The 26,399-nt window shown below is 33.4% G+C and overlaps 2 protein-coding genes and 1 long non-coding RNA gene across 4 annotated transcripts in view; 1 reads left to right on the top strand and 2 right to left on the bottom strand.

Annotated features, from left to right (window-relative positions):
- LOC128092475 (uncharacterized) overlaps positions 1-26,399 on the top strand; it is a 122,450-nt gene that overhangs the window by 38,852 nt on the left and 57,199 nt on the right. The window lies entirely within an intron of this gene.
- LOC120424281 (uncharacterized) lies at positions 382-6,538 on the bottom strand. Of its 2 annotated transcripts, none has more exons than XM_039588352.2 (5): positions 5,606-6,465; positions 5,208-5,280; positions 1,125-1,608; positions 800-946; positions 382-739 (listed from the first exon to the last, which is right to left on the bottom strand). In XM_039588352.2, exons 1-5 carry the CDS (start codon positions 6,038-6,040, stop codon positions 658-660), a joined length of 1,221 nt encoding a protein of 406 aa, XP_039444286.1. In that variant the 5' UTR covers positions 6,041-6,465; the 3' UTR covers positions 382-657. The 2 variants fall into 2 exon arrangements, with proteins under 2 accessions (XP_039444286.1, XP_039444285.1); XM_039588351.2 differs by having other exon boundaries at positions 383-739; positions 1,125-1,680; positions 5,606-6,538.
- LOC120424292 (lipid storage droplets surface-binding protein 2) lies at positions 12,838-15,670 on the bottom strand. Its single transcript, XM_039588374.2, has 3 exons — positions 15,228-15,670; positions 13,623-14,060; positions 12,838-13,556 (listed from the first exon to the last, which is right to left on the bottom strand). Exons 1-3 carry the CDS (start codon positions 15,394-15,396, stop codon positions 13,189-13,191), a joined length of 975 nt encoding a protein of 324 aa, XP_039444308.1. The 5' UTR covers positions 15,397-15,670; the 3' UTR covers positions 12,838-13,188.

Below are 26,399 nucleotides of genomic sequence, written 5' to 3'. Positions count from 1 at the left end.
ACTAGCCCGGAGAATGTGTCCTAAACGAGCTTATTTTGCCACAACAATATTTGAGTTGACGTTATTCACCAACAACATTTCCCTAATTTGAACACCAATTGAACTTTACCGTAATTTTACATAACCTCGCGCAGGCAGCAAACAGCCGGCCGCGGCGCCAACATACTACCACGTGGTCTACTGCTAAGTAGCAAGTGAAGAAAGTGCAACCCACACAGCCGACTGCGATTTGCGCGCGCGCTGGCGCTCACACGCCAACAAGTTAGAACGAACAGCTGTCAATTAGCGCGAGGGAGGAGGACAAAAGGAAAACAGTTTTGTGTGATTGTTTTGTTTTGTTTTATTTGGGTTGTTTTTCTATTTCGTTCTGCTTTACTTTTCCTCTGACTCCTTCTTATATCACACTTGTCGTTACAAAAGCTTTTGCGTTACGCGGTTTCGGACTTTCGATTTTGGCATCACTTGTTTTTTAGACTTTTTCAGTTTCGCAAAAAAAAGTAGTTTGGTATATTTTAAAACTTATTAGCAATAAATAGTGTGTTTGTTTTTCAAACGGTCTTTGGACGACGCTACGCGGTGTGTGTGCGGATTTGAACTTGGGTTCGTATACTGCGGGTTTGTTTTGCTTTTCAATAGTTTGAGCCTTTTTTTCGGGGACTAGTAAATTAGATTGTCAAACCACTGCCACAGTTTGTCCTTGGTTTCGTCAACCACGTAGGTTAGGCATTTGCCTTTGCTTCTGAAATTTAAAAAGAAAGAAAATTAAGCATTTTCTTCTAACTAGCTGAAAACTGCATACTTTTTGGTACAAGCAACTTTGGGATACTCGTGGCGGAAACACTGCGGCTTAAGTAGATTGAAGTAGGTGTATCCGATCTGGTTCGAAACCAGCGTGTCGGCGTTCTTGAGACAGTTGTAGAACGCTTTATCACAGTCACAGTGAGATCTGCAAGAGTCGATGTAATTAGTGAATCACTTTCATGGCATGCTGAGACTTTTTTGTGATTTTGTGAGCGATTCACAAAAACAATTTCCGGCGTGGATGTCCACACCCATTACGACGGCTGCTGATACCGATCGAGATGATGTTTTTATTTGGGCAGTGGAATTGTGTGCGCACTCACCTGGTAAAATAGCCATTATTTTTCAGTCGGTTGAATTGCTCTCCGGCGGCGATCGAGACCGGGCACAGATCGTGGGCTCGGCAGCACGTGTCCGTCAGGTGGAAAAATCCGATGTCGTTCTCACTTTTAGCCTGGTTGCCATCGCCGCACCAGACCGTCCCGGGGTAGATGGCCTTGATCCGTTGCTTGAACTGGTTGAACAAGTTCCCGATCGAGGACCTGGGCGGAACTGCGCCAGGCCGGGGCCGTTTGCTCGACGACGTCAACGACGGTGAGCCCGGAGTGGTCTCCGATGGCTGAAATTGATCGCCAAAGTGCGCCGGAATGTTCCGGAGACCCTTGGGGGTGTTGATTAGGTGCGGATGGAATCTATGTGGAACCTTGGAACCACCTCCACCCTGTCCGCCGCCTTGGTTCTGCTCGTTTTGGTAGTCGACGATGTACTTGTACACGCCAAGCCGCTGGAGGACATCCCGGAAGAAGCCTGAAACTCGTGAGGACACGTCTGGTGAGGTGAACCGGTCGGATTGTGCCGTCGTTCCATTACCGTGTGTTTCTAGAAGCAAGCGCCCAACGAAAAGCTGTTGTATTTACAAATAATTGATTCTTGAGTGACAGTCTTACTCTAACATCAATTTCCATAAGTTAATTGTTTTTAAAACTTGCATTTGTGTATTTTTTTGTTTTTTTTTTTAAATTTTTGTATTTTTTGTCAATTATGTCAATTTTGTCAATTTCATCAATTTTATAATTTTTTTCAATTTTGTCCATTTGTCAATTTTGTCAATCTTGTCAATGCTGTAAATTTTGTCAATTTTGAAAATTTTGTCAATTTGGTCAAATATTAAATTTTGCTAATTTTGTCAATTTGTCAATATTAACAATTTGGTCAATTTGGTAAATTTTTTCCATTTTGGCGATTTGGTCAATTTTGTTTATTTGGACAATTTTGTCATTTTTATCAATTTTGTTAATTTTGTCAATTTTGTTAATTTTGTCAATTTTGTCAATTTTGTCAATTTTGTCAATGTTGTCAATTTTGTCAATTTTGTCAATTTGATAAATTTTGTTTTTTCTGTTTTTTTTTTGTTTTTCATTAGTGTCAATTTTGTTTTTTTTTTTGTATTTTTGTATATTTTGTCAATTTCGTAACTTTTTTAAGTTTTGTCATTATTGTCAATTTTCAATTTTTGATTTTTTTTGTTGCATTTTTTATTGTTTTTAATTTTTTTTTCTATTTTTCTATCTTTCTTTTTTTAATTTTTATATTTTTCTAGTTTGGTATTTTTATATTTTTCTTTTTTTTTGTATTTTTCTATTTGTGTATTTTTGTATTATTTTAATTTTGGAATTTTTGGTATTTTTTAATATTTTTATTGTTGTATTTTTTTGTATTTTTGTATATTTTGTCAATTTCGTAATTTTTTTTTTATTTTTTTCTATTTTTATATTTTTCTATTTTTCTTTTTTTCAGTTTTTCTATTTTTCCATTTTTGTATTTTTTTATTTTTATTTGTTTCTATTTGTGTATTTTTGTATTTTTATGTTTTTCTATTTGTGTATGTCAGTATTTTTTTAATTTTGGAATTCTTGGTATTTTTTAATATTTTTATTTTTGTATTTTTTTGTATTTTTATAAAAAATAAAACTAAGAAGACTTTCGATTTTCCATGAAATCTTGCAAAAAACGGAAAACAAATTAAAAATGTCAAAAGGCTAGGTAAAATGAGTCAGCTTTCTAGTCTTATTGATTTCTTGCCAGCTAGTAAATTAATAAATTTTGCCACTTTTTTCCATAGAAACTAAGCAAATCTTATGCTGTAAATTTATCTTTTTAAAATAAAAATTTATATGTCATCATGACTGTTAAAGAACTCCGTTTCCATTTTTTTTTTGTCAATTTTGTCAGTGTTGACAAACAATTGTGTAAATTTTGTCAATTTTGACAATTTTTTCAATTTTTTTTAATTTTTATTTTTTTACAATTCTTACAATTTTATCAATTTTGTAAATTTTGTAATTTTTTACAATTTTGACAATTATGTCAATTTTGACATTTTTGACATTTTTGACAATTTTATCAATTTTGCTCAGTATTGGGACTTAATCACCTTACATTGTGTTTGAATTACGGGCTCTCAACTTTGACAATTTTGAACATTTTCAATTTTGTCAATTTTGTAATTTTTTTCAATTTTGTCAATTTTGTCAATTTTGTCAATTTTGTCTATTTTGTCAATTTTGTCAATTTTGTCAATTTTGTCAATTTTGTCAATTTTGTCGATTTTGTCGAATTTGCAAGCTTTGTAAATTTTGTCAATTTTGTCAATTGTGACTATTTTGGCTTTTTTAATAATTTTGTCAATTTTGTCGATTTTGAGAATTTTGAGAATTTTGACAATTTTGTCAATTTTTATATTTTTTCAATTTTTACAATTTTTACAATTTCTAAAAGTTTTACAATTTTGACAATTATGTCAATTTGGACATTTTTGACATTTTTGACAATTTCGACAATTTTATCAATTTTGCTCAGTATTGGGACTGATTTATTTACCCAAATTGTTTTAATCACCTTACATTGTGTTTGAATTACGGGCTCTCAACTTTGACAATTTTGAACATTTTCAATTTTGTCAATTTTGTCAATTTTGTCAATTTTGTCAATTTTGTCAATTTTGTCAATTTTGTCAATTTTGTCAATTTTGTCAATTTTGATAATTTTGTCAATTTTGTCAATTTTGTCAATTTTGTAAATTTTGTTAATTTTGTCAATTTTGTCAATTGTGACTATTTTGGCTTTTTTAATAATTTTGTCGATTTTGTCAGCTTTGTAAATTTTGTCAATTTTGTCAATTTTGTCAATTGTGACTATTTTGGCTTTTTTAATAATTTTGTCAATTTTGTCAATTTTGACAATTTTGACAATTTTGAGAATTTTGAGAATTTTGACAATTTTGACAATTTTGTCAATTTTTATATTTTTTACAATTTTTACAATTTTTACAATTTTTACAATTTCTAAAATTTTTACAATTTTATCAATTTTGTCAATTTTGTAATTTTTTACAATTTTGACAATTATGTCAATTTGGACATTTTTGACATTTTTGACAATTTCGACAATTTTATCAATTTTGCTCAGTATTGGGACTGATTTATTTACCCAAATTGTTTTAATCACCTTACATTGTGTTTGAATTACGGGCTCTCAACTTTGACAATTTTGAACATTTTCAATTTTGTCAATTTTGTCATTTTTTTCAATTTTGTCAATTTTGTCAATTTTGTCAATTTTGTCAATTTTGTCAATTTTGTCAATTTTGTCAATTTTGTCAATTTTGTCAATTTTGTCAATTTTGTCCATTTTGTCAATTTTGATAATTTTGTCAATTTTATCAATTTTGTCAATTTTGTCAATTTTGTTAATTTTGTCAATTTTGTCAATTTTATCAATTTTGTCAATTTTGTCAATTTTGTCAATTTTGTCATTTTGTCAATTTTGTCATTTTGTCAATTTTTTATCAATTTTGTCAATTTTTATCAATTTTGTAAATTTTGTCAATTTTAACAATTTGACAATTTTTATAATTATGTAAATTGTGAAAATTTTGTCAATGTTTATTTTTTATTTATTTTGTCATTATTGTCAATTTCGTGTTTTTGTATTGTTGTGTTTATGTATTTTAGTATTTTATTTATGACTGTTTAAGGTTTCTGTTTCCAATTTCCATAATTTCCACATAAAAGCGAACCCTTTTTCACGCTGAAAGCACTAGTGACACATATAAAGCAGCATTAAAGCAGTTGGAAAAGTGTGCTACTAGTGCTAGTACCTGCTTAGTGTGCACCTCCTCGAAGAAATGCCCAACTAAAGTGTTTATGTGAGCATTTTCCCTTTCGTGTTTTTTTCCCGGGTGTACCGAAGCGTGCTGCCTTCAAAGCTTCTTTAAGTTTTTTTTTTTGCTGCTACTGAAAGACAACACCGTGTGTCATAATGCACCACACTTTGAATATTTACACTGTCTTAAGGTGCGTGCCGTTTGAGCAGGTGACGATTTGTTAGGTTTTTTCGAGACTTACCCTCGGAATGCGGCGATGAATGTAGAAAATAGCTCTGGGTGTTTCCCTCGTCGTCGTAGTCCTCGATTTGGAGCTGTGTGGGAAAATTTTTGGTTGGCTTGTGGGTTCACAATTGATTGGAGATTAAAACAAGGGCGTCTATGCGAAGTGTCTCTTAGGACTATCACTTTTCCAACTTAAGGCTAGCACTAAGAATGGATGTCCGTTCTACACGGTTAAATTATTATGTTTATTTAATTGCCGGCGTGATCAATCGCTATAAAACACAAAGAAGTCTTCCGTTTCACTGACCCTTCCTTTTTTTGCTGAAGCGACTCCAAGTGAAACCATTGACCATGAATCGAAACGCACAGTGCGTTTCATATCATTGAACTTGGCAGGCAAGTTCTCGACCTTACCATGATGTTCTGCGCTGGGCTGGTGCCACCGCCCTGCTGAAAATCGGCATTCACCACCTCCGTAAACAGCAACTCCAGATCCATGTCCTCGTCCATATCGAGAAAGTCACTGATCGGGATGTGGTTCGGCTCGAGAAAGGTGTAATTCTTCGTCCCAAAGTGTTTGCTCTCCACGATCACCGTACTGATGCCAACACTATCATCCGACGACCCGACAGGATCGACCGTGGTCGTGATCGTCCCACTTCCTTCATCGTCCTCCAGCGTGTTGTCCCAATCGGTAGTGGTGAGCAGTTTGTCCAGCAGGACGGTCCCAACCGTGCTCACTTCACCCTCACTGTCTCTTTTCCTGCGCAGCGGATCACTGTTGGTGATCGCTGGCAACACTGCCAACACAACCAGCACACTCGCCGTCGCCGTCAGCACTTTCATCATTCTGGACCTGACTTTGCAAACGGATTAAGCTCAACTGAACCACGACGATCACCGCGAGTCAGCTTAACTACTTTCATACTGTGCCGCGATCTTGTGCTCAAAAGATCATTTCGCGCCCTTTTCCAACCGAACACTTTTACCCCGAAAACCAATTAGCAATTCTCACGAAACTTGGCAAAACACACACTTCCGATCGCGATCACCTGCGACACGTGATTGATCAGATTCCTGAGATGTCTTCCGATCTGATCGCCGGGGTGATCTGTTATACGATCTTCTTCGCGGCGGCACCAACCGTTGTGTGGAAGATCCTTGAGCCGGTGCAGCAACGGCGACGAAAACGCTTCTTCCGCGGTGCGATCACTTCTTTCACAGCAAGATCACAGCTGCAGAACACCGTGTAATTGGAGCTTCCAGCTTCCGCGATCGTAGACCGCTTTAACCCGAGCGGTATTTTTTCGATTGTTTTGTGACGAACCGTTTTGGTCGACTGTTGGCGCTGAACTAGTGTGGACTAATGTGGCTTAGTTGGTGGAGCTAGCCCAAGTAGTACAAAGCCACAATAGGAACGGGTGGAAAATGTTGGGTGGCTTTTGCTTTCTGTAGAGGCCGCCACCCACACCAGTTTGCAGTTTTCCATTTGATCCTTTCAGATTAATACTGTCTTTTAACCAGAAAGCTTCTTAACCTCCCTTCAAATCATTCCATTTCAAAATTTAAAAAAAAGCCAGAAAAATTCCAACCTTGACCTTCGCGATCCACCTCGATCAAAACGTCGCCGTTGTTCAGTACCGATAATTGGAAAATGATCTAGATTTTATCAAAGAGTGCCATGAGTTGGAAAGGAAGTCTAATTGCTTCCTCGTAGCTCGTGTAGCGGAGAATAACAGCTGGCACCGTCGTTGACGAAGCCAGCTGAGAGAGCATGGCATCCTACTTTGTTCAGCATGGAATGAAAGAAGACAAAAACAAAACGGAAAATTCATTCGCGCAATCCGATGGTCAATGGATATCAACGTGTGATTTGTCGACAACGAGAAGTGAATTGGCGATGCTGAGCATGAATAATTGATCCTCGCTGGGGAGCTAGTTGAAGGTCGGAGTAGGTTCCGTTTTATGATCCTTTATTGTAGTCGGGGGGTCGTGATTCGATCGTTGCGAAATTTTAGAGGGTTACAGATGCTTTTTAATTTTAATGAATTTGTTTTAAAACAAGATTGTTTAAGTTTCCGAGCTAGTTTGACTATAATTCATCACTGTAGAGAGGAGGCAAGATAAAAAATAGTTTTCAAAAAAAAAAAAAACAAGGAATGTGAATTTCCCCCAATAATATTTTCTTATGTTTAATTGTTTGATTGCTTAAATCGAAGGAAAATAAAACATGGAATGTTGCATGCAATAATAACGACTCGATTGGACGTAACTCTCCATTGATTTCTCGTTGCATATTACGAGGCGCAATGCTCGCACTGCTGGAACATAGTTACGTGAATATAACTTCGCGGTTATACTAAAAACTAATATATTTTGAAATGTGTATCTAAAATTAATAATTTCATTGCAACAAATATTTACAAAATTGTCAAAATTTTAAAAAAATATATAAAATTGACAAAATTGATAAAGTTGACCAAATTGACAAAATTTAAAAACTTACAAAATTGGCAACACTGACAAAAATTGACAAAAATGACAAAATTGTAATATTGAGCAATTCCAGCTCAAATCAGGAATTTTTCTGGTACTTTTGTACCCGACCCTCTCCGATTTCAATGAAACTTTGTAGACATGTTATCCTAGGCCTATATAAGCCATTTTTGTGTATATGGAGCCAATAGAACTCGACAATAACATTTGAGGAGGGCGTAAGGTATTTAAATATTTTTGAATTTTGTAATTTAAAAATTACTGTATCTCGAAGCCTTTGCGTCGTATCAAAAAGTGGTCAAAGACAAACTTGTAGGAAATTGGACGGGCTTTCTGAAAAAAATACACTGAAACAAAAATACACGCCACATCTACGAGATTTTTTGATTTTTATGTCTAAAACTTAAATTTAAAGGTGATGTCACGATTTTTTTTCGTTCAAAATTTTTGAGGAAATAGCCTAAGATGTTACCAAAAGACTGACGAAAAATGCAGGATGGTATGTCTCTCCTAAAAAAATACAAAAATCATTTACTAAAACTGTTTTTTTGAAAAGTGGTCCAAACGTCAAAATTTTTAAAAACCGGTAGTGGGAATCGATTCTCCAGACAATTTTACATAAAAGTCTCCATATTGACCATGGTCCTATGTCCAATCCTTGGGAAGATACAGCGGTTTTAAAAATAAAAATGTTGAAAAAACGTGTTTTTTTTTGTGGTTTTTGGCAATTTCTATATGACAGACTTGGTTTTTCAGTCTCGTAAATATTTTTACCGGAAAGCTCGTCCAATTTCCCATAAGTTTGCCTTTGACAGCATTTTGATTTATATCGTTTTTATATTTACGTAAGCAAATTTACTATCCTGGTTTCTACCACACTGAAAAAAATATTCTATTTTCAGTTATTAGCAATGTAATTAAGCTTATATCTGTAAGCCTTTAGATCCAATTGAAATGCTGTCAAAGGCAAACTTATGGGAAATTGGACGAGCTTTCCGGTAAAAATATTTACGAGACTGAAAAACCAAGTCTGTCATATAGAAATTGCCAAAAACCACAAAAAAAAACACGTTTTTTCAACATTTTTATTTTTAAAACCGCTGTATCTTCCCAAGGATTGGACATAGGACCATGGTCAATATGGAGACTTTTATGTAAAATTGTCTGGAGAATCGATTCCCACTACCGGTTTTTGAAAATTTTGACGTTTAGACCACTTTTCAAAAAAACAGTTTTAGTAAATGATTTTTGTATTTTTTTAGGAGAGACATACCATCCTGCATTTTTCGTCAGTCTTTTGGTAACATTTTAGGCTATTTCCTCAAAAATTTTGAACGAAAAAAAATCGTGACATCACCTTTAAATTTAAGTTTTAGACATAAAAATCAAAAAATCTCATAGATGTGGCGTGTATTTTTGTTTCAGTGTATTTTTTTCAAAAAGCCCGTCCAATTTCCTACAAGTTTGTCTCTGACCACTTTTTGATACGACGCAAAGGCTTCGAGATACAGTATTTTTTAAATTACAAAATTCAAAAATATTTAAATACCTTACGCCCTCCTCAAATGTTATTGTCGAGTACTTTTGGCTCCATATACACACAAATGGCTTATATAGGCCTAGGATAACATGTCTACAAAGTTTCATTGAAATCGGAGAGGGTCGGGTACAAAAGTACCAGAAAAATTCCTGATTTGAGCTGGAATTGCTCTATTATAAAATTAACAAAATTGTTAAAAATTGATAAAATTGATAAAATTGACAAAATTTACAAATTTCCTCATTGCATATTTCGAGGCGTAATGCTCGCACTGCTGGAACTTAAATTCGCGGTTAAATAAAAAAACTAATTACATTTATTTTGATATGTGTATCTAAAATTAATGATTTCATTGCAACAAAAATTTACAAAATTGACAAAATAAAAATAAAAATTACAATATTGATGAAGTTGACCAAATTGACCAAATTGAAAAAATGGCTAATTTGACAAAAAATTACAAAAATTGACAAAATTGATGAAATTGACAGTATTGACAAAATTAACAAATAAACAAAATTGGCAAAATAAAAAAATTACAAAAAATTACAAAATGGACAAAATTGATAAAATTGACAAATTGACAAAATCGACAAATTTGATAAAATTGACGAAACTGAAAAAATTTACAAAATTGATAAAAAGAAATTTACAAAATTTACCAAATTGACAATATTTTAATAAAATTGAAAAAAATACAAAATTGACAAAAATGACAAAATTTACAAATTTGACAAAATTTACAAATTTGACAAAATTGACAAAGTTGAAAAAAATTACAAAATTTACACAATTTACAAAATTTACAAAATTTACAAAATTTACAAAATTTACAAAATTTACAAAATTTACAAAATTGACAAAATTTGCAAAATTTACAAAATTTACAAAATTTACAAAATTTACAAAATTTACAAAATTTACAAAATTTACAAAATTTACAAAATTTACAAAATTTACTAAATTTACTAAATTTACTAAATTTACAAAATTTACAAAATTTACAAAATTTTCAAAATTTACAAAATTTACAAAATTTACAAAATTTACAAAATTTACAAAATTTACAAAATTTACAAAATTTACAAAATTTACAAAATTTACAAAATTTACAAAATTTACAAAATTTACAAAATTTACAAAATTTACAAAATTTACAAAATTTACAAAATTTACAAAATTTACAAAATTTACAAAATTTACAAAATTTACAAAATTTACAAAATTTACAAAATTTACAAAATTTACAAAATTTACAAAATTTACAAAATTGACTAAATGGACTAAATGGACAAAAATTTACATTATTGATAAAATTGTCAAAATTGACAAAATTGATTAAATTGACAAAAATTGGCAAATCTGACAAAAAAATTTTTTTTTAAATTTACATAATTGACAAAATGGAGAAATTGATAAAAGTGGCAAAATTGGTAAAATGACAAAATTGCCAAATTAAAAAAAAAATGACAAATTTGACCAAATTGACAAAATTACAAATGACAAATTTGACAAAATTGTAAAATTAACAAAATTGATAAAATTTACAAAACTGAAAAAAATTACAATATTGTCAAAACAAATTTTACAAAATTTAACAAATTGACAAAAAATTTCCAAAATTGTAAAAAATGACAAAATTGACAAAATTGAAAAGGTGACAAATTTGACTAAATCAAAAATTTACAAAATTGATCATATTGTTAAAATTGACAAAATTGACAAAACTGACAAAATTTACCAAAGTGACAAAAAAGACAAACATTTTACAAAATTGAAAAAAATGACAAAATTTTCAAAATTGACTAAATAAAAAAATACAAAATTGACTGACTAAAAAATTGACAAAAAAATGCAAAATTGACAAAATTGATTAATTTGATAAAATTGAAAAAATTATAAAATTTACAAAATTGATAAAATTGACAAAATTGACAAAATTAACAAATTTTCCAAATTGAAAAAATAGTGAAAATTGCAAAAATGACAAAATTGACAAAATTGAAAAAATAAATAATATTGACTAAATTGACTAAATTTACAAAATTGATAAAATTGACAAAATTGACGAAATTGACGAAATTGACAAAATTAACAAATTTTACAAAATGAAAAAAAAGAGAAAATCACAAAATTTACAAAATTGACTAAACTAACAAAATAGATAAAATTGACAAATTTGGAGAAATTGAAAAAATTGATAAAATTTACAAAATTTAAAAATTGATCACCCTAACACGGTGTAGGTCACCCTAATGACTTAAAAATATAGGTCTTATTATTGCGGTTAAATTTGAGCCCGATCAGACATTTTTTTTCTGAATCGTGCTGTTTTTATGAGGAATTATTTGCGAATTGCTGGTTAAGGTATTTAAAAAAACAAAGTTGTAAGGGGTTATGTTACACATGACCAATATGACAAAAAAACTTTGCACAATTGAACGAACGAAGAAAACTGTTGCGTTGCAGACTCCATCTTGATTTGGGACGTGAGATTTTAGTACCTAATGTCACCCCAGAAAACTTGCTATGATAACGCGAAATCATTGCAAAATTTTAGATTGACACTGCAGACAATACCTTTAGGACAACTTTTACAAAATCTCTTAATTTGAATGGAATCATTACAATTTCTACCCGGGACAAATTTACATCACTCCATTGAACCCCTCCCTCTGTGTGTGATCTTTCGGTGCACTTTTCCAAGTACGCAATCATTGCGACTTGAGTTCGTCAGAGTCAGCTCGAGTCAAGAGTGAGTATTATCAGCAAATATAATCACACTCACAATTCAGTTCGTCGTGGGGTGCATTGTGTGAATATACACAATACACATACGCTGACACTCCGTTGAGGAGATGCTAATTGCCAATATTGGCCGACGGACTCAATTTGCAAAACATTCGCGCCGGCGACGATGACGACCAACCTGGCCTGGGGTGTGTGAATCCCGCTCTGAGTCGCTTCTCTGGAACGACAACGACGACGACAACGACGACGACGACGACGATGATCCAAAGTTCAAAAGTGGCGTGATTTGATTAAATGTAGTAAATGTACTCGGGCTTGGCTCGTCTTGCTTTTTTTTTCTACTTTGCGCAATCACACTTTTAACCGCGGTGCGGTTGTTTTTGTTATTACAGTGGTTTCAAGTGGATTTGCTTTGCTGTCGTTAAAAGCCTCTTTTCTTTTTTAAGGCTGGGGGAAAATGAGTAATCTCGCTTATCTTGAGCAAGAAAGTTTTCATTGAAATCAAACTCGACATCAATTAAGGCGGGAGGACAAATTGTTTGACCCGATCGCAGTAGGCGCGAAACAAAGTATTGTTCGAATATTGTCAACCGTACAAGTACACGTGGCCAACGCCTGCTGAGTGGTTTTTGCCTCAAAGTGCAAAACTCAACAACTGGCGTGACAGCTGGAATTCAACGTCGTCATCGTCGAGTCGCCTTAGCCTGATAAGGGGCTTTGTGTTGTGTTGCTTTGATGTGTGACCAATTTAAGTGGACTGCAAAAATAGAACCCGATTTGCCCTCGTTCAATTGGACGGGTCGTGAGAGACCTTCGATAAGATTGCTGACTGGGACAGAAAAAAAGAACATTCTGGGTGGGTTTTAAATTGTATACAATTGCTTTTATTTTTGAATCTACAAAAAATATATATAATGTTACGAGTAAACAATAGAGCTTCTCTAAATATCTATATATTACTTATAAAAATGGGGAAATTTCCAAAATCCCAGGCCTACTGTGTGGCCGCACAATCTTCTCGCTCACATACAGTAACAGTTAACAGTATATTTTATCGCAATTTCACTCACATATGCATGCATCACACACACATTCACACAAGAAAAAAAATAGGAAAGAAAATGAAACCAAACTGCATTTTTGGGGATGTTGCTCCCTAAACGATTTCGAAAAGTAAACAGTTCCTAACTAATTAATCAGTTCCAACCTACTACTGGTCCTTCTTGGGTTCCTTGTCCTGAAGGGTTTTGGTGCTGTTGGTGTTGGCCACCACGTCCGAGGTGGTCGACGCGGAGGAGGTCTTGGATTCGGCGGAGGTGGAGGTGGCGTCGGAGGAGCCGGAACTTGGGCTGCCCTCGACGGCCTGCTGCTGCTGTCGCTTGTCGTTGATAAAGTTGAGGTACTGGGTCAGTCGGAGCACGGCAATCAGGGTGGCGATGTAGTCCTTGACGTCCTCCTTGCGCAGGGATTTGACCTGGGTGGAGACGGTTCGGTAGACGCGGCGCGCGACCTTGTTGGACAGGCGGCCCACGGTTTGGACGGTGTGCAGCACGGGGTCGTCCTTGGCGGAGATGGGTGCTGGGGGTGGGATGGGAAATTGTTAGTACGGGGTTCAGTGGGACCCAATTCTTCAAAACAACTCACCATTATCTTCCTCAACGTCGCCCTCGCTCTTTGGGAAGTAGTAGTCGAGCAGTCGTTCCGCCAGCTGGGCCGTTGTGTCCACTCCGTTGACGGCGATGCTGCCGTACTGCGTGGCCAGCACCTCGTTGGCCTTCTTCCAGGACAGCTCCTTCAGGGAGGCCGCCCGCTGCTGGGACGCCGATCGCAGATCGCAAACCTTATCCGTGTACGGCCGGACCGTCTCCAGGACCCGCGACTTGGCCTGGTTGTAGATCTCCTGGGGCTGCTCCTTGATGATCGGGGCGTTCACCTCGAGCTTGTCTATGCCCTTGACCAGCGTCTGGTCGACCAGCTGCAGCGGCCGGTCCAGCTTTTGCACCAACGGGGCGGAAATGGTCACGGCACGGTGCACCACGTCCTCGGCCGTTCCGAGGGCCCACGACAGCAGTGGGTTGTAATCTGTGGAGAGAGGGGAAAACACACTCGTTTAGATCTATAGACTCCGTGCGTCATTCATCCATAATCTTATCAGCTGGAAGGCGCGCGGCCGCCCGATAAGACCCGTGTTTGTATGTCACTGGAGGAGGTCACATGAAAGTCTTTGAAGTGAGTGTACTCGAGCCATCAAAGTTCAATAAATATTTACGATCGGACGTGAATGAATCTATTCAACGCTGATAACACAACTCCCCACAGAACCGTTTAGGCCCTTTACGAAAATCCCTCAAAGCAGACACGTAGTACACAACACACAGAGAAAGAGAGAACAACAAAAAACCCCAGTCGGCGCTGACTCCCGCGGGTCCAAAGTGCGCGATCACGCGAGTAACAGCCTCAGCCTGCTGCGATCATCACAGCGAGTTGAGCGAGTTGAGGCAACAAGAATAAGAAGAAGTTAAAAACATGGCGACTTGGAGTATAAACATGCGGCGGACTCTGGCCGGCACCACGTACGATGACGCGCTACACTGAACTCCCCATTCCGGTTTGCTTGCGAAGAAGAATTCTTGTGCAAATCTGACGTAGCGGTCGGTCGCACGCTCCAGTGGGGCTTCCTTGTTTGCAAAAGGTTGTAAAAGCCGACGTATAATCACGATAATCACTCCAAAGTTGAGCTGACAAACATTTGGGGTACTTTTCCGACGTTTTGAGTGAGTCATGCTGACGCGGAGCTTCCGCGCCGAACAGGTTTAAGCCGATTATGGAGGTTATTTTGGTAAATAAATACGAAAGTTCTGTGCGGTTGGTCACGTAACAAAGTTCTGGAAGTTGCGCAATTGCGTCTTGGCAGAGTAGGCCGTGCCAGCGAGAGAGAGAGATGGGCCTCAATCACGTGGCCCAAGTGCATCGAGGCAGGCCGAGGAGAACGCGTTTTAGAAGTGCAGCCGCGATAAGTCGTCGCTGGTCGCCGTCGGCGACCGTCGCCAGATGACCCCAATGTCAAATGAATTGATTATACACGACGAGGCGGACCGCGTGAGTCTGGACTACTTGGATGGCGAGCGCCATCTTCCCCAAAACAAAGATGGCAACGTGGCGGCGGCGCGCCACTACTAACAATAGGCGTCACAAACGACGATCACACACAATAGAGGGATTCGAAGGTCACCACACCACACCACCTACCTTTCACACGGCCGTACACGTTCTGGGTCTGCTGCCAGGTGGCGTCCACGACGGGCAGCTTGAGCATCCGGTCCAGCGATTCCAGGTGTGGCAGCAGGCTGCTGGCCTGGCCCTCAGTAGGCGGCTGCGCCGCGACAACCTCACCGTTTGCTTGCACTTTTGCAGACATGACTTCACTGATTTTATTCCTCGTGGACTCGTGTAAAGATCGCGCACTTGTTTTCCGCTCGACGTTCGGCAACTGAATGTTCTCCGACTGGATCTACTCGCGGCCGGGAGGTTCCTTTCCAACAAGTTGAGGTGGTGTCTTCACTCACTCTCTCTCACTCTCCCTCTCTTCACAAATCACTTGAGTCTGATGTTTGTGTTGGTTGATCGTGAGTGTGGTACAAAATAATCCCCAAAAATCACCGACTTCTTCGACTCTAGTCTCTTCTGTTGTGTTTGATGAACTATGGATTAGAAAATCCTTGGTTGGCTTTTATACCGGAACCGGTTATCAGCTGGTGAGAGCTCTCACTTTGAGGGTTTAGCCGTTTGATAAGCTGCTGCTGTGTGAGCATGTGTGTGTTATCAGCGTGATCAGGGTTGTAGTTATAAAGTTGATCATCTAATTTTGTTTGCTCTCGGAAAGATCGGAGCAACTATAAATGATGCAATTTTATTGTACAAATAAATGCAAAATATTAGAAAAAATTATTGCTTTTGGAAAAAAAATAATATTAAATTCTCAATATCACTTTTTTTCTTAAAATTAAAAAAAAATGTTATTACTTGTTTTCAATTCCAAAGTTTCAAAATCTTAAATTGAGAAATTTCGAAATTTTTATGTTCCCAGAATTCCTTATATTTCTTTAATTTCTTCAATTTGTAATCCCATAAATTCTTTTAAAAATTCTTACGTTCATACTTTTCTTATTTTTTAAATATCCCAAAATTTCCAAATTTCTTAAATAGCTGAAATCCTTAAATAATCCATAAATTCTTTAAACTCCTAAAATTTCTTCAATTCCCAAAATTCCTTGAAATCATTAAATTCTCGAATTCATTAAAAATTATTTTAAATTCCTTAAATTCCCTTAATTCAGTAAATTCCTTAATTTTTTCAAGTTACTTAAATATTTTAATTTTCCTAAATGACCCAGTTCCTTAAATTCTTAAAATTCCAAAAAATCTTGAAACAATAAGAAAAATCCCTGAATTTCTGATTTTTTTCTATTTAAAAAATTAACAAAAAACATAATTAACAATCTTTTTGAAAAAATCCTAATCTTCAATATATTAAAAAAATGGAGTCTTTCAATTTCCTAAATCCTTATATTTCATAAAATATCTTCAAGGTCTAATTGTTAACTCTTAGACATCCTGGAATTTCCCATTTGATTAATTCTTTTTGTAAATTAATTTGTTTTTTTATTCTTGAATATCTTTATTCTTGAAATTCTTTAATTTCAGAAATTTCTCAGAACTCTTTAGAAATTCCAATTTCCTTAAATTACCAAACATTTTTGAAATTCCCCAAATTCCTAAAAATTATTAAATTTTGTAAATTTGTTTAATTCCTTATTTATGCAGATTTTTAATGCCTTATTCGTTTTTAATCTTCAAATTCCGTGAATTTCTTGAATCATAGTAATTCTTTATAATCTCCTTATTCTTGAAATTCTTAAATATTTATGTTTTCTTGAATTCCTCAAATTCCTTATAACATCCCAAAATTTCAGGATTTTTTATATTCCAAAAATTCTAAAATTAACAAAAATCAAAAAAAAAATCTTTAAATCTGTAAAAAAATATATTTTAGATTATTTATATTTTTTCCAGAATTCATTAAATTGGAATAATTTTGACGATGTTGGCAATTTGTCAATTTTGTAAATCTCGTATTTTTTTTTTAAATTAGGTCAATTTTGACAATTTTGTTAATTTTGGAAATTTTGACAATTTTGTCAATTTTTTCAATGGGTCAATTTGTCAATTTGGTCTATTTTGTCAATTTGATCAATTTTCATAATTTTGTTAATTTTGTCAATTTGGTCAATTTGGTCAATTTTGTCAATTCGGTCAATTCTGTCAATTTTGTCAATTTTGTCAATTTTGTCAATTTTGTCAATTTTGTCAATTTTGTCAATTTTGACAATTTTGTCAATTTTGTCAATTTTGTCAATTTTGTCAATTTTGTAAATTTTGTAAATTTTGTCATTTTTGTCAATTTTGTAAATTTTGTCAATTTTGTCAATTTTGTCAATTTTGTCAATTTTGTCAATTTTGTCAATTTTGTCAATTTTGTCAATTTTGTCAATTTTGTCAATTTTGTCAATTTTGTCAATTTTGTCAATTTTGTCAATTTTGTCAATTTTGTCAATTTTATCAATTTTATCAATATTGTCAATTTGGCCAATTTTGTAAATTTAGTAAATTTTGTCAATTTGGTCAATTAGGTCAATTTGGTCAATTTGGTCAATTTGGTCAATTTGGTCAATTTTGTCAATTTTGTCAATTTTGTCAATTTTGTCATTTTTGTCAATTTTATCAATTTTATCAATATTGTCAATTTGGCCAATTTTGTAAATTTAGTAAATTTTGTCAATTTGGTCAATTTGGTCAATTTGGTCAATTTGGTCAATTTTGTCAATTTTGTCAATTTTGTCAATTTTGTCAATTTTGTCAGTTTTGTCAATTTTGTCAGTTTTGTCAGTTTTGTCATTTTTGTAAATTTTCTCAATTTTTGTAAATTTTGTCAATTTTTGTAAATTTTTGTCAAATTTGTAAATTTTTGTCAATTTTGTCAATTTTGTCAATTTTGTCAATTTTGTCAATTTTGTCAATTTTGTCAATTTTGTCAATTTAGTAAATTTTGTCAATTTAGTAAATTTTGTCAATTTAGTAAATTTTGTCAATTTTGTCAATTTTGTCAATTTTGTCAATTTTGTAAATTTTGTCAATTTTGTCAATTTTGTCAATTTTGTCAATTTTGTCAATTTTGTCAATTTTGTCAATTTTGTCAATTTTGTCAATTTTGTCAATTTTGTAAATTTTGTAAATTTTGTCAATTTTGTCAATTTTGTCAATTTTGTCAATTTTGTCAATTTTGTCAATTTTGTCAATTTTATCAATTTTGTCAATTTTGTCAATTTTGTCAATTTTGTCAATTTTGTCAATTTTGTCAATTTTGTCAGTTTTGTAAATTTGGTCAATTTTTGTAAATTTTGTCAATTTTATCAATATTGTCAATTTGGCCAATTTTGTAAATTTAGTAAATTTTGTCAATTTGGTCAATTTGGTCAATTAGGTCAATTTGGTCAATTTGGTCAATTTGGTCAATTTTGTCAATTTTGTCAATTTTGTCAATTTTGTCATTTTTGTCAATTTTATCAATTTTATCAATATTGTCAATTTGGCCAATTTTGTAAATTTAGTAAATTTTGTCAATTTGGTCAATTTGGTCAATTAGGTCAATTTGGTCAATTTGGTCAATTTGGTCAATTTGGTCAATTTTGTCAATTTTGTCAATTTTGTCAATTTTGTCAATTTTGTCAATTTTGTCAATTTTGTCAATTTTGTCAATTTTGTCAGTTTTGTCAGTTTTGTCATTTTTGTCAATTTTCTCAATTTTTGTAAATTTTGTCAATTTTTGTAAATTTTTGTCAAATTTGTAAATTTTTGTCAATTTTGTCAATTTTGTCAATTTTGTCAATTTTGTCAATTTTGTCAATTTAGTAAATTTTGTCAATTTAGTAAATTTTGTCAATTTTGTCAATTTTGTCAATTTTGTCAATTTTGTCAATTTTGTCAATTTTGTCAATTTTGTCAATTTTGTCAATTTTGTCAATTTTGTCAATTTTGTCAATTTTGTCAATTTTGTCAATTTTGTCAATTTTGTCAATTTTGTCAATTTTGTCAATTTTATCAATTTTGTCAATTTTGTCAATTTTGTCAATTTTGTCAATTTTGTCAGTTTTGTAAATTTTGTCAATTTTATCAATTTTGTCAATTTTGTAAATTTTGTCAATTTTGTAAATTTTGTCAATTTTTGTCAAATTTGTAAATTTTTGTCAATTTTGTCAGTTTTGTCAAATTTGACAATTTTAATTTTGACAATTTTGACAGTTTTGTCGTATAATTTGAAAAAATGCTCATAGTAGTTGAAAATAAATGTTTTTTTTTTTCAATTCTGAAATAATGACTTGGACATTCTATGTTATGTCGCTCGAGTTCACCCCTGGAATCGTTCTACTCAAATACCAATTTGTAAAAGTGTGAGAACTGAACATGCGTTCGTTCGCTCCACAAAAGAACGCTGAAATAAAGTCGGACTTTGTCGCGAGCTCGTAACAATAGCCAGAATAGGCCCCTATTGTCCTGTGTCAACAAACCAACAAACCACCACTGGTACTGGCCAAAGGTCAGCGAAAGGTTGCTCAATTGTAATCATTTCCAGTGTCCGTGTGTTTAATTAATTGCCTTGCAAATAGTAAATAATCGTCCTCCTCGGATGATAATGACCAGGAGGAGGGATTCCGCAGGTTCTAAAGGTCAGCTCAACTGCCAAGATTACATCACGCCACGTCACGTCTGTCTCAGCTGGTGATGGTGTGAGAATTTGTAATCTTGCACAGGTTGTTTCCGAACAGCATTACTCCTCTCGCCTTGATCTTGCGAAACTCGGGTTCAAGTGACTGGTGTGTCAAAGATCAGCGCCATTTTTGCATGCTTCATCATCATCTAGTAGGCACGCGAGAGACGTTTTTCGCTCACTCACTCACTCACGAGTGATAATCGCGCCATGCCTACTATGATCGGTGCTTGGATAGTAGTAAACATCATCGCCCGTTGTACTCGTCTCATTTACTCGTGTTGTTCTTTTGCTGACGCAATTTTGCGCCGTCTGTCGGCGACGATGAGTCAGGTGCAAAGTCCACCTTTCGAAGGAATTTCCGATGAATTCGCTGCTGCTGCACCGTTCGTAATGTCACCGTATCATCATGTGTGAGTGAGTGAGTTGGTGTTTTTTAGAGGTACTTGGCAACGCGATCGTTCCGACCTATATTTAAAACTTAATTCGCTCAGCAGGCGCTGGCTGGCGACGCGGAATCTAATCGCGCGTGGCATGGCCAGCTTGGATTTGTGGCGTGCTGCGTGAGTGGTTGGTTCCTAACTCGAAGGCACACGGGTCAAAGTCCGAAGATGGACGGTGTGACGTTTTGTTTATTTTATTCTTTACGGAGTGGGTCCACTTAGTTTACTCGACTGTTGCATAGCGGTTTGATTTCACCTTATCATTTTTGTTGTTATCGCGTTGAAGGAAAGGTTTTTTTCGATTCATGAATGCACACGCTCCGATGATGTCGCGTTAACGTTCTAGAACAGGATTAGTGACAATCTTGTTTTATTCGGTTGGCATGATTTTAAAAGTCTATCAATATTTTTAAGACTATGAATGATGCATAAGCATTTTGACAGCTTGACCTATTTTATATATTCTGGGGCAACATGCTACTGTTCAACACTTAAAGTTTTGTGGAAAAAGCATAAGCTGAGAATAAGCAAAATAGTTCAAACTGTCAAAACCCTATTCGAGTGTTGCTTCAGGAATGGCCTTTTCGTTGAATATATGCATATTTCTCAATAACTTGAAATAAAATTTGCAATGACCTAGGGGAAATTCTCGTATGTTTGGCAGGTTAAGCACTCGCTCCTAACTCCATCCAATTTGCTGATTTTCACTGTTTAAACAACTAATTTTGTAAAACTTTTGATAGAAACTTGCTTGCTAACTTCTTATTAAGCAATTTATCACTTGATTTCAGTTGAAAACGCTTTTAATGAGCTGTAATTGAATGTAAAAGTTCTGACCTGCCAACATTAGAGGCACGCTGGAATTAGATGCTGTTTTGAGATTTGTAAGATTCTCAATTTGTTTAAGGTGAAACTAGAAGCCGATTCTGAAGAAACTTCTAGCGACTTAAATCAAATTTTAAACTCGACAAGGTTTTTGCTTTCGACTTATTTGTTGTCTACACATCAAAGAACTTTTCAAGTTATGGCGTTTTCCTCAAAACTGCTTTCCAAACGCATGTCGTGTATTTACTAGATAACAAACTGCTGTTCAACTTAACTCGATTTTTGAACTCGACAGATTGCTTGCTATCGTCCTATATCTCGTCACAAAACATTGTTGCAAGTTCTGTAACATTTTCTTTCAAACTGCAATTTTTAAACTCGAGTGGTGGTCGCTAGGGTCAACCTTCCCGTATCGCCTTAAGCTTTTCGCAGAACGTTTTGTCTTCTATTGCCTATCCGTAGGCGCAATCGAGCTTTTATTAGAAGGAGCTTTTCATCGAAATCATTAGGGTGGTAAGGTTTTATTTTTCAGTTTCCCATTTATTTTCGCTAAACCCTTCGGCAATTAGGGAGCGGTCTTTTATTATTTTATTTAATTTTTTTTTTTGAATGCCCCCTACGTTCAAAAACTAAATCAAAAACACAAAATTTGACAAAAATTGCACCGAATGAGCAATTTAAAAAAAATTAAGTGGTGTTTTTGTGGAATTAAATTTTCAGTGACTTTAAAAAATCAACCGATTTTTTTTCTTTGCAACATTTTTTGTATAGTCTCCATCCATACCATCAACTTGGCCTAAAATACCAAAGTTTTATATTTTGACATACCATGTTTGTATGGCCAGCTGCCAAATTCGCATGGAAAGTGACAATTTTACAATTATACAAGGCAGGAAATCGTGGTGATTATAGCATTCGATCGTAATATTTCGATCGTAATTTCGATCGTAATTTGTCGATGGTAAGTCGTCATTTGTCGATGGTAAGTCGTAATTTGTCGAAAGTAGATTGAGATCATTTGATCGTAATTTCTAGATCTACCATCGACAAATTACGACCGACGATCGAGAAAACCAAGAAATGGGTTCGAAGCTCGTTTTCGAAACTTTTTTTTATCATAATTTAAAAAAAATTCAAAAAAATAAAAAAAAATTTCAATAATTTTTAAAAAATCAAAAATTTAAAAAAAACATTAAAAATTCAAAAAATTAAAAAAAAAATTTCTGTATTTTTAAAATTAAATAATTTTGTTAATTTGTTCTTGACTTTTGAAAGTTACTTACAATTTATTCAATTTTATTTTGATTTTCTTTTAAAAAGTTAAATAAAAAACTCGTTTTTTTGCCATTTTTGTATTTTTTGTAATTTTTGTAATTTTTGTAATTTTTGTAATTTTTGAAATTTTTGTAATTTTTGTAATTTTTGTAATTTTTGTAATTTTTGTAATTTTTGTAATTTTTGTAATTTTAGATTTTTTTAAATCTTTTGAAATTTCTGAAAATTTTAAAAATCTTGAAATTTTTGAAAATCTTGTAATTCTTGAAATTTATGAAATTCTTGAAATTTCTGAAATTCTTGAAATTTCTGAAAGTTTTGAAATTTCTGAAAACTTTGAAAATCTTGAAATTTTTGAAACCTTAGAAATTTTTGAAACTTTCTTAATTTTTTAAATTTTTTAAATTTTTAAAAATCTTGAAATTTTCTAAAATTCGCGATTTTTTTTAAATTTTAGTTTTTTTTATTTTTTCAAGTTTTTTAATTTTTTTTATTTTTTAAAATTTGAAACTTTTGAATTTTTTTCAGCTTTTTAATTTTGTTATTTTTTTTCATTAAAAATATTGAAATCAGAATATTTTTAAAAAAATCCGTTTAAATATTCAAAAAAATATCAAAAAAAAGGTATTACACGATCGAGATTTCTCAACAGTAAAATTACGATCGTAATTTCTCGATGGTAGATCGAGATTTGTCGATGGTAAGTCGTAATCTTACTATCGAGAAATCTCGATCGTGAGTCGAGAAATTACGATCGTAATATTACGATCGAATGCAATAATCACCACGAAAATTTTTGGGGAGGACCTCGGCTATCGAGTCTGGACTATAATTATCGTTTACGTATATCTTGATAAGAATCAAGCAACTTTTTATTTCATTTGGACCTTTTATCTAAGAAGTAAAGGTTTGGTATATCCAATAGTGTCATAAAAAATATAAATATATTTATGTTCTTCTAATCTGTAGATTTGTGTACCGGATAAATTAAACAGAAGGAGGTATAAAAGCGTAATTTTCCAGTAGGGCAAGTTTAGTTGCTTTAAAATGATGTCAAGAACAAAAATATGCAATTTTCCACGATGGATGCGGATAACGATCGATCGTTTGAAAACTGTGCCAAAATTCACCACGGTGGTTGGTGGTTCAACAATTGTCACTCGAGGTAGCTTGTGTGTCCACGATGTTTATTGCAAATCTGATCGTGATTTTATTACTTGAACGGACTTTATCGGAGTGGTAGCTATATTGATGCGATTTTTTGGAATAAATTTGGTTTCGATATCAAACGAACGCGAATGGTAATTCGCGTGGTACGTTAAACTTTTACTGAAATGCTTTTAGAAGACTTGACATCAACATCGTTGATGTTATCTTAGAAATAAAAATTAACAAACTGGCACACAGTAAAAAATGTGTGAATTTGAAAGGTGTAATTTTGAAAAGTAGAAAATTACCTCTTTTATGGTTTAATTTTACCTCAATTCAGACTGAAAAAGTGACATTACACCAGAAAAATTGTAAAATTACACATTTTTTCTGACATAAAAGAAATAATCCTTACCAGATGTCATATTACCATGATTTTTTTAACGGTGCACATAAAAGAAATTCCAGCGATTTTTTAAATATGTTCGTTCCCCTGTTAACCCTCTACAACCCAACCCCGCCTTTAGACGGGCTTCGATTTAAAAAATCGCCAAAAATCCATTTTTCAACCAATTTTTGATCTTTAAAAAGCATTGGAAAGAAGAACTCTTTAAATTTTAGAAATTTTTTAGGTTGGAGGATTTACTTGTTTTATGTAACTTTGCCAATGTTTTCAAAAATGTTATTTTTTTAGGTGTCAACTTTGGCAGTGTTCTTTACTAACATTTCCTATATTTTAAGTAAAAAGAAGTATGCAGTAATTTTTCTAGTGTCCCAGACTATGCCTCTACGCATTTATTTACAATTTAAATGATAATGGTGCCATTTTATAGCAAAAAATGTGAAAAACAAGCAAAAAATTGAAAAAGTGACTGTAAAAACATTAAAAAAATAGATAGGCAAAATGTAATGATAGGAAATGGTAGAATAGGCCAAATACTACCAAAAACAAACATAAACCAAACAAGATAAATGCAAATTAAAATACTAAAAATGAAACAAGAAAAACATAAAACAAGAGAAGTAATGTTTTTCGTAGAATAAAAGTTGCTCAAAATGACCTCCTGAACACGGGAAAAATAATAATTTTCGAAAAATAAATTTTGGCGGTAGAGGGTTAATGCCTTGGTTGAAATAGACATATCAATATTCGACTTTTGCAGACAACTTGATAATGCCACAATAATGTCCGGGAGGAGCTGATTGACAATATCGTTCTTTTGAATAAGCTTTATTATCTTTGATCCGTATTCTCTAATCACAATCGTTTTCGGCGATTACCGACAATCGGTCAAAATAAATAAAACGCGTTCCGTCGTGGAAATCAAGAGACAGTTGATGTGTACCAGTAGGAGAAGTGCAATGTTGTGCAAAGTAGTGGTTTTGGTGGTTATCGTGGCACAGTTTTCAAGTGCACGATTGATTGAAAAGTTGGTTAGTTGGTCAATCTTAGAATATAACAGTAATAGATCAACTTTTCAGCGATATTGACCCAAACCCTTCAATTGAACCGGTGCAACCTGCAAACCATGCCCTTCCGAGAACTTGCTCAACCTCAGATCGCTATTCGGGCATTCAGCTGATCCACCCCCAACCCGGATTCGGTGAACCATTTGAGGTGTATTGTGAGCAGGAGTACGAGGACGGAGGATGGGTTGTGATCCAGAACCGCTTTGATGGGTCGGTTAATTTTGAACGGAATTGGGCCGAGTACGAGCACGGTTTCGGAGACATGAGTGGTGAACATTGGCTGGGATTGAGGGCGATTCACGAGTTGACCTATTCCAAGCAGTACAAACTGCACGTTTTGCTGGAGCTGACAAACGGAACTCAGCTGGCTGCCAAATATAATGAATTTTCGGTAGCTGGATCTTCGGAGTTGTATCAGCTGAAAAGTCTCAGAGGATTCAGTGGAGATCTTTCGAATGAATTTGGTTATCATGAGGGCATGATGTTCTCTACTTTCGATGCTGATAACGACATTTATTTTGGCAATTGTGCTCAAACACAACGAGGTGGCTGGTGGTATACCAATTGCGGTTGGAGGTAATTGTCAAATTCCAATCCAAATTATCGAACGCCGTTATATTATTAATTGCATTTTTTACAGCTCTCTGAATGTTGTTTACCGAGATATATATTGGTGGCCAATCTATGACGGTATCATGAAAACTCGAATGATGATTAAAGTAAACAATTGATGTTAATCTTGCTCCATTTAAATATAAAAATAAATTCATTTGAATAAAAGAAAATCTTCTAAAATGCGAATGTCACTACCACTACTCATTATCTCAGTCTCATTTGATTATCTGAATATCTAAAAAAAATAAAAACTTTGCGTGATACAGTCCAAACTCGATAATTCGAAATCCTCGAAAAAAAAAAAACACTTCGGATAATCAAAGAATTCTAAAATTCTATAATTCTGAAATTCTAAAATTCTAAAATTCTAAAATTCTAAAATTCTAAAATTCTAAAATTCTAAAATTCTAAAATTCAAAAATTCTAAAATTCTAAAATTCTAAAATTCTAAAATTCTAAAATTCTAAAATTCTAAAATTCTAATATTCTAAAATTCTAAAATTCTAAAATTCTAAAATTCTAAAATTCTAAAATTCTAAAATTCTAAAATTATAAAATTATAAATTTCTAAAATTATAAATTCTAAAATTCTAAAATTCTAAAATTCTGAAATTCTGATATTCTAAAATTCTAAAATTCTAAAATTCTAAAATTCTAAAATTCTAAAATTCTAAAATTCTAAAATTCTAAAATTCTAAAATTCTAAAATTCTAGAATTCTAAAATTCTAAAATTCTAAAATTCTAAAATTCTAAAATTCTAAAATTCTAAAATTCTAAAATTCTAAAATTCTAAAATTCTAAAATTCTAAAATTCTAAA

This window comes from Culex pipiens, chromosome 1, assembly GCF_016801865.2.
Source record: "Culex pipiens pallens isolate TS chromosome 1, TS_CPP_V2, whole genome shotgun sequence".
Lineage (NCBI taxonomy): Eukaryota > Metazoa > Arthropoda > Insecta > Diptera > Culicidae > Culex > Culex pipiens.
The sequence above is the reverse complement of the archived record's forward strand: the minus strand, read 5'-3'. Positions and strand labels throughout refer to the sequence as shown.

Coding starts and splice junctions, on each gene's coding strand:
- LOC120424281 (XM_039588351.2), bottom strand. CDS start 6,040: ATGATGAAAGTGCTGACGGCGACGGCGAGTGTGCTGGTTGTGTTGGCA. Junction 5,281..5,605: donor GCCCAGCGCAGAACATCATG/GTAAGGTCGAGA, acceptor TTTCCCACACAG/CTCCAAATCGAGGACTACGA. Junction 740..799: donor AAAGTTGCTTGTACCAAAAA/GTATGCAGTTTT, acceptor TTTAAATTTCAG/AAGCAAAGGCAAATGCCTAA.
- LOC120424292 (XM_039588374.2), bottom strand. CDS start 15,396: ATGTCTGCAAAAGTGCAAGCAAACGGTGAGGTTGTCGCGGCGCAGCCG. Junction 14,061..15,227: donor CGTGTACGGCCGTGTGAAAG/GTAGGTGGTGTG, acceptor CTCTCTCCACAG/ATTACAACCCACTGCTGTCG. Junction 13,557..13,622: donor CGACGTTGAGGAAGATAATG/GTGAGTTGTTTT, acceptor TCCCACCCCCAG/CACCCATCTCCGCCAAGGAC.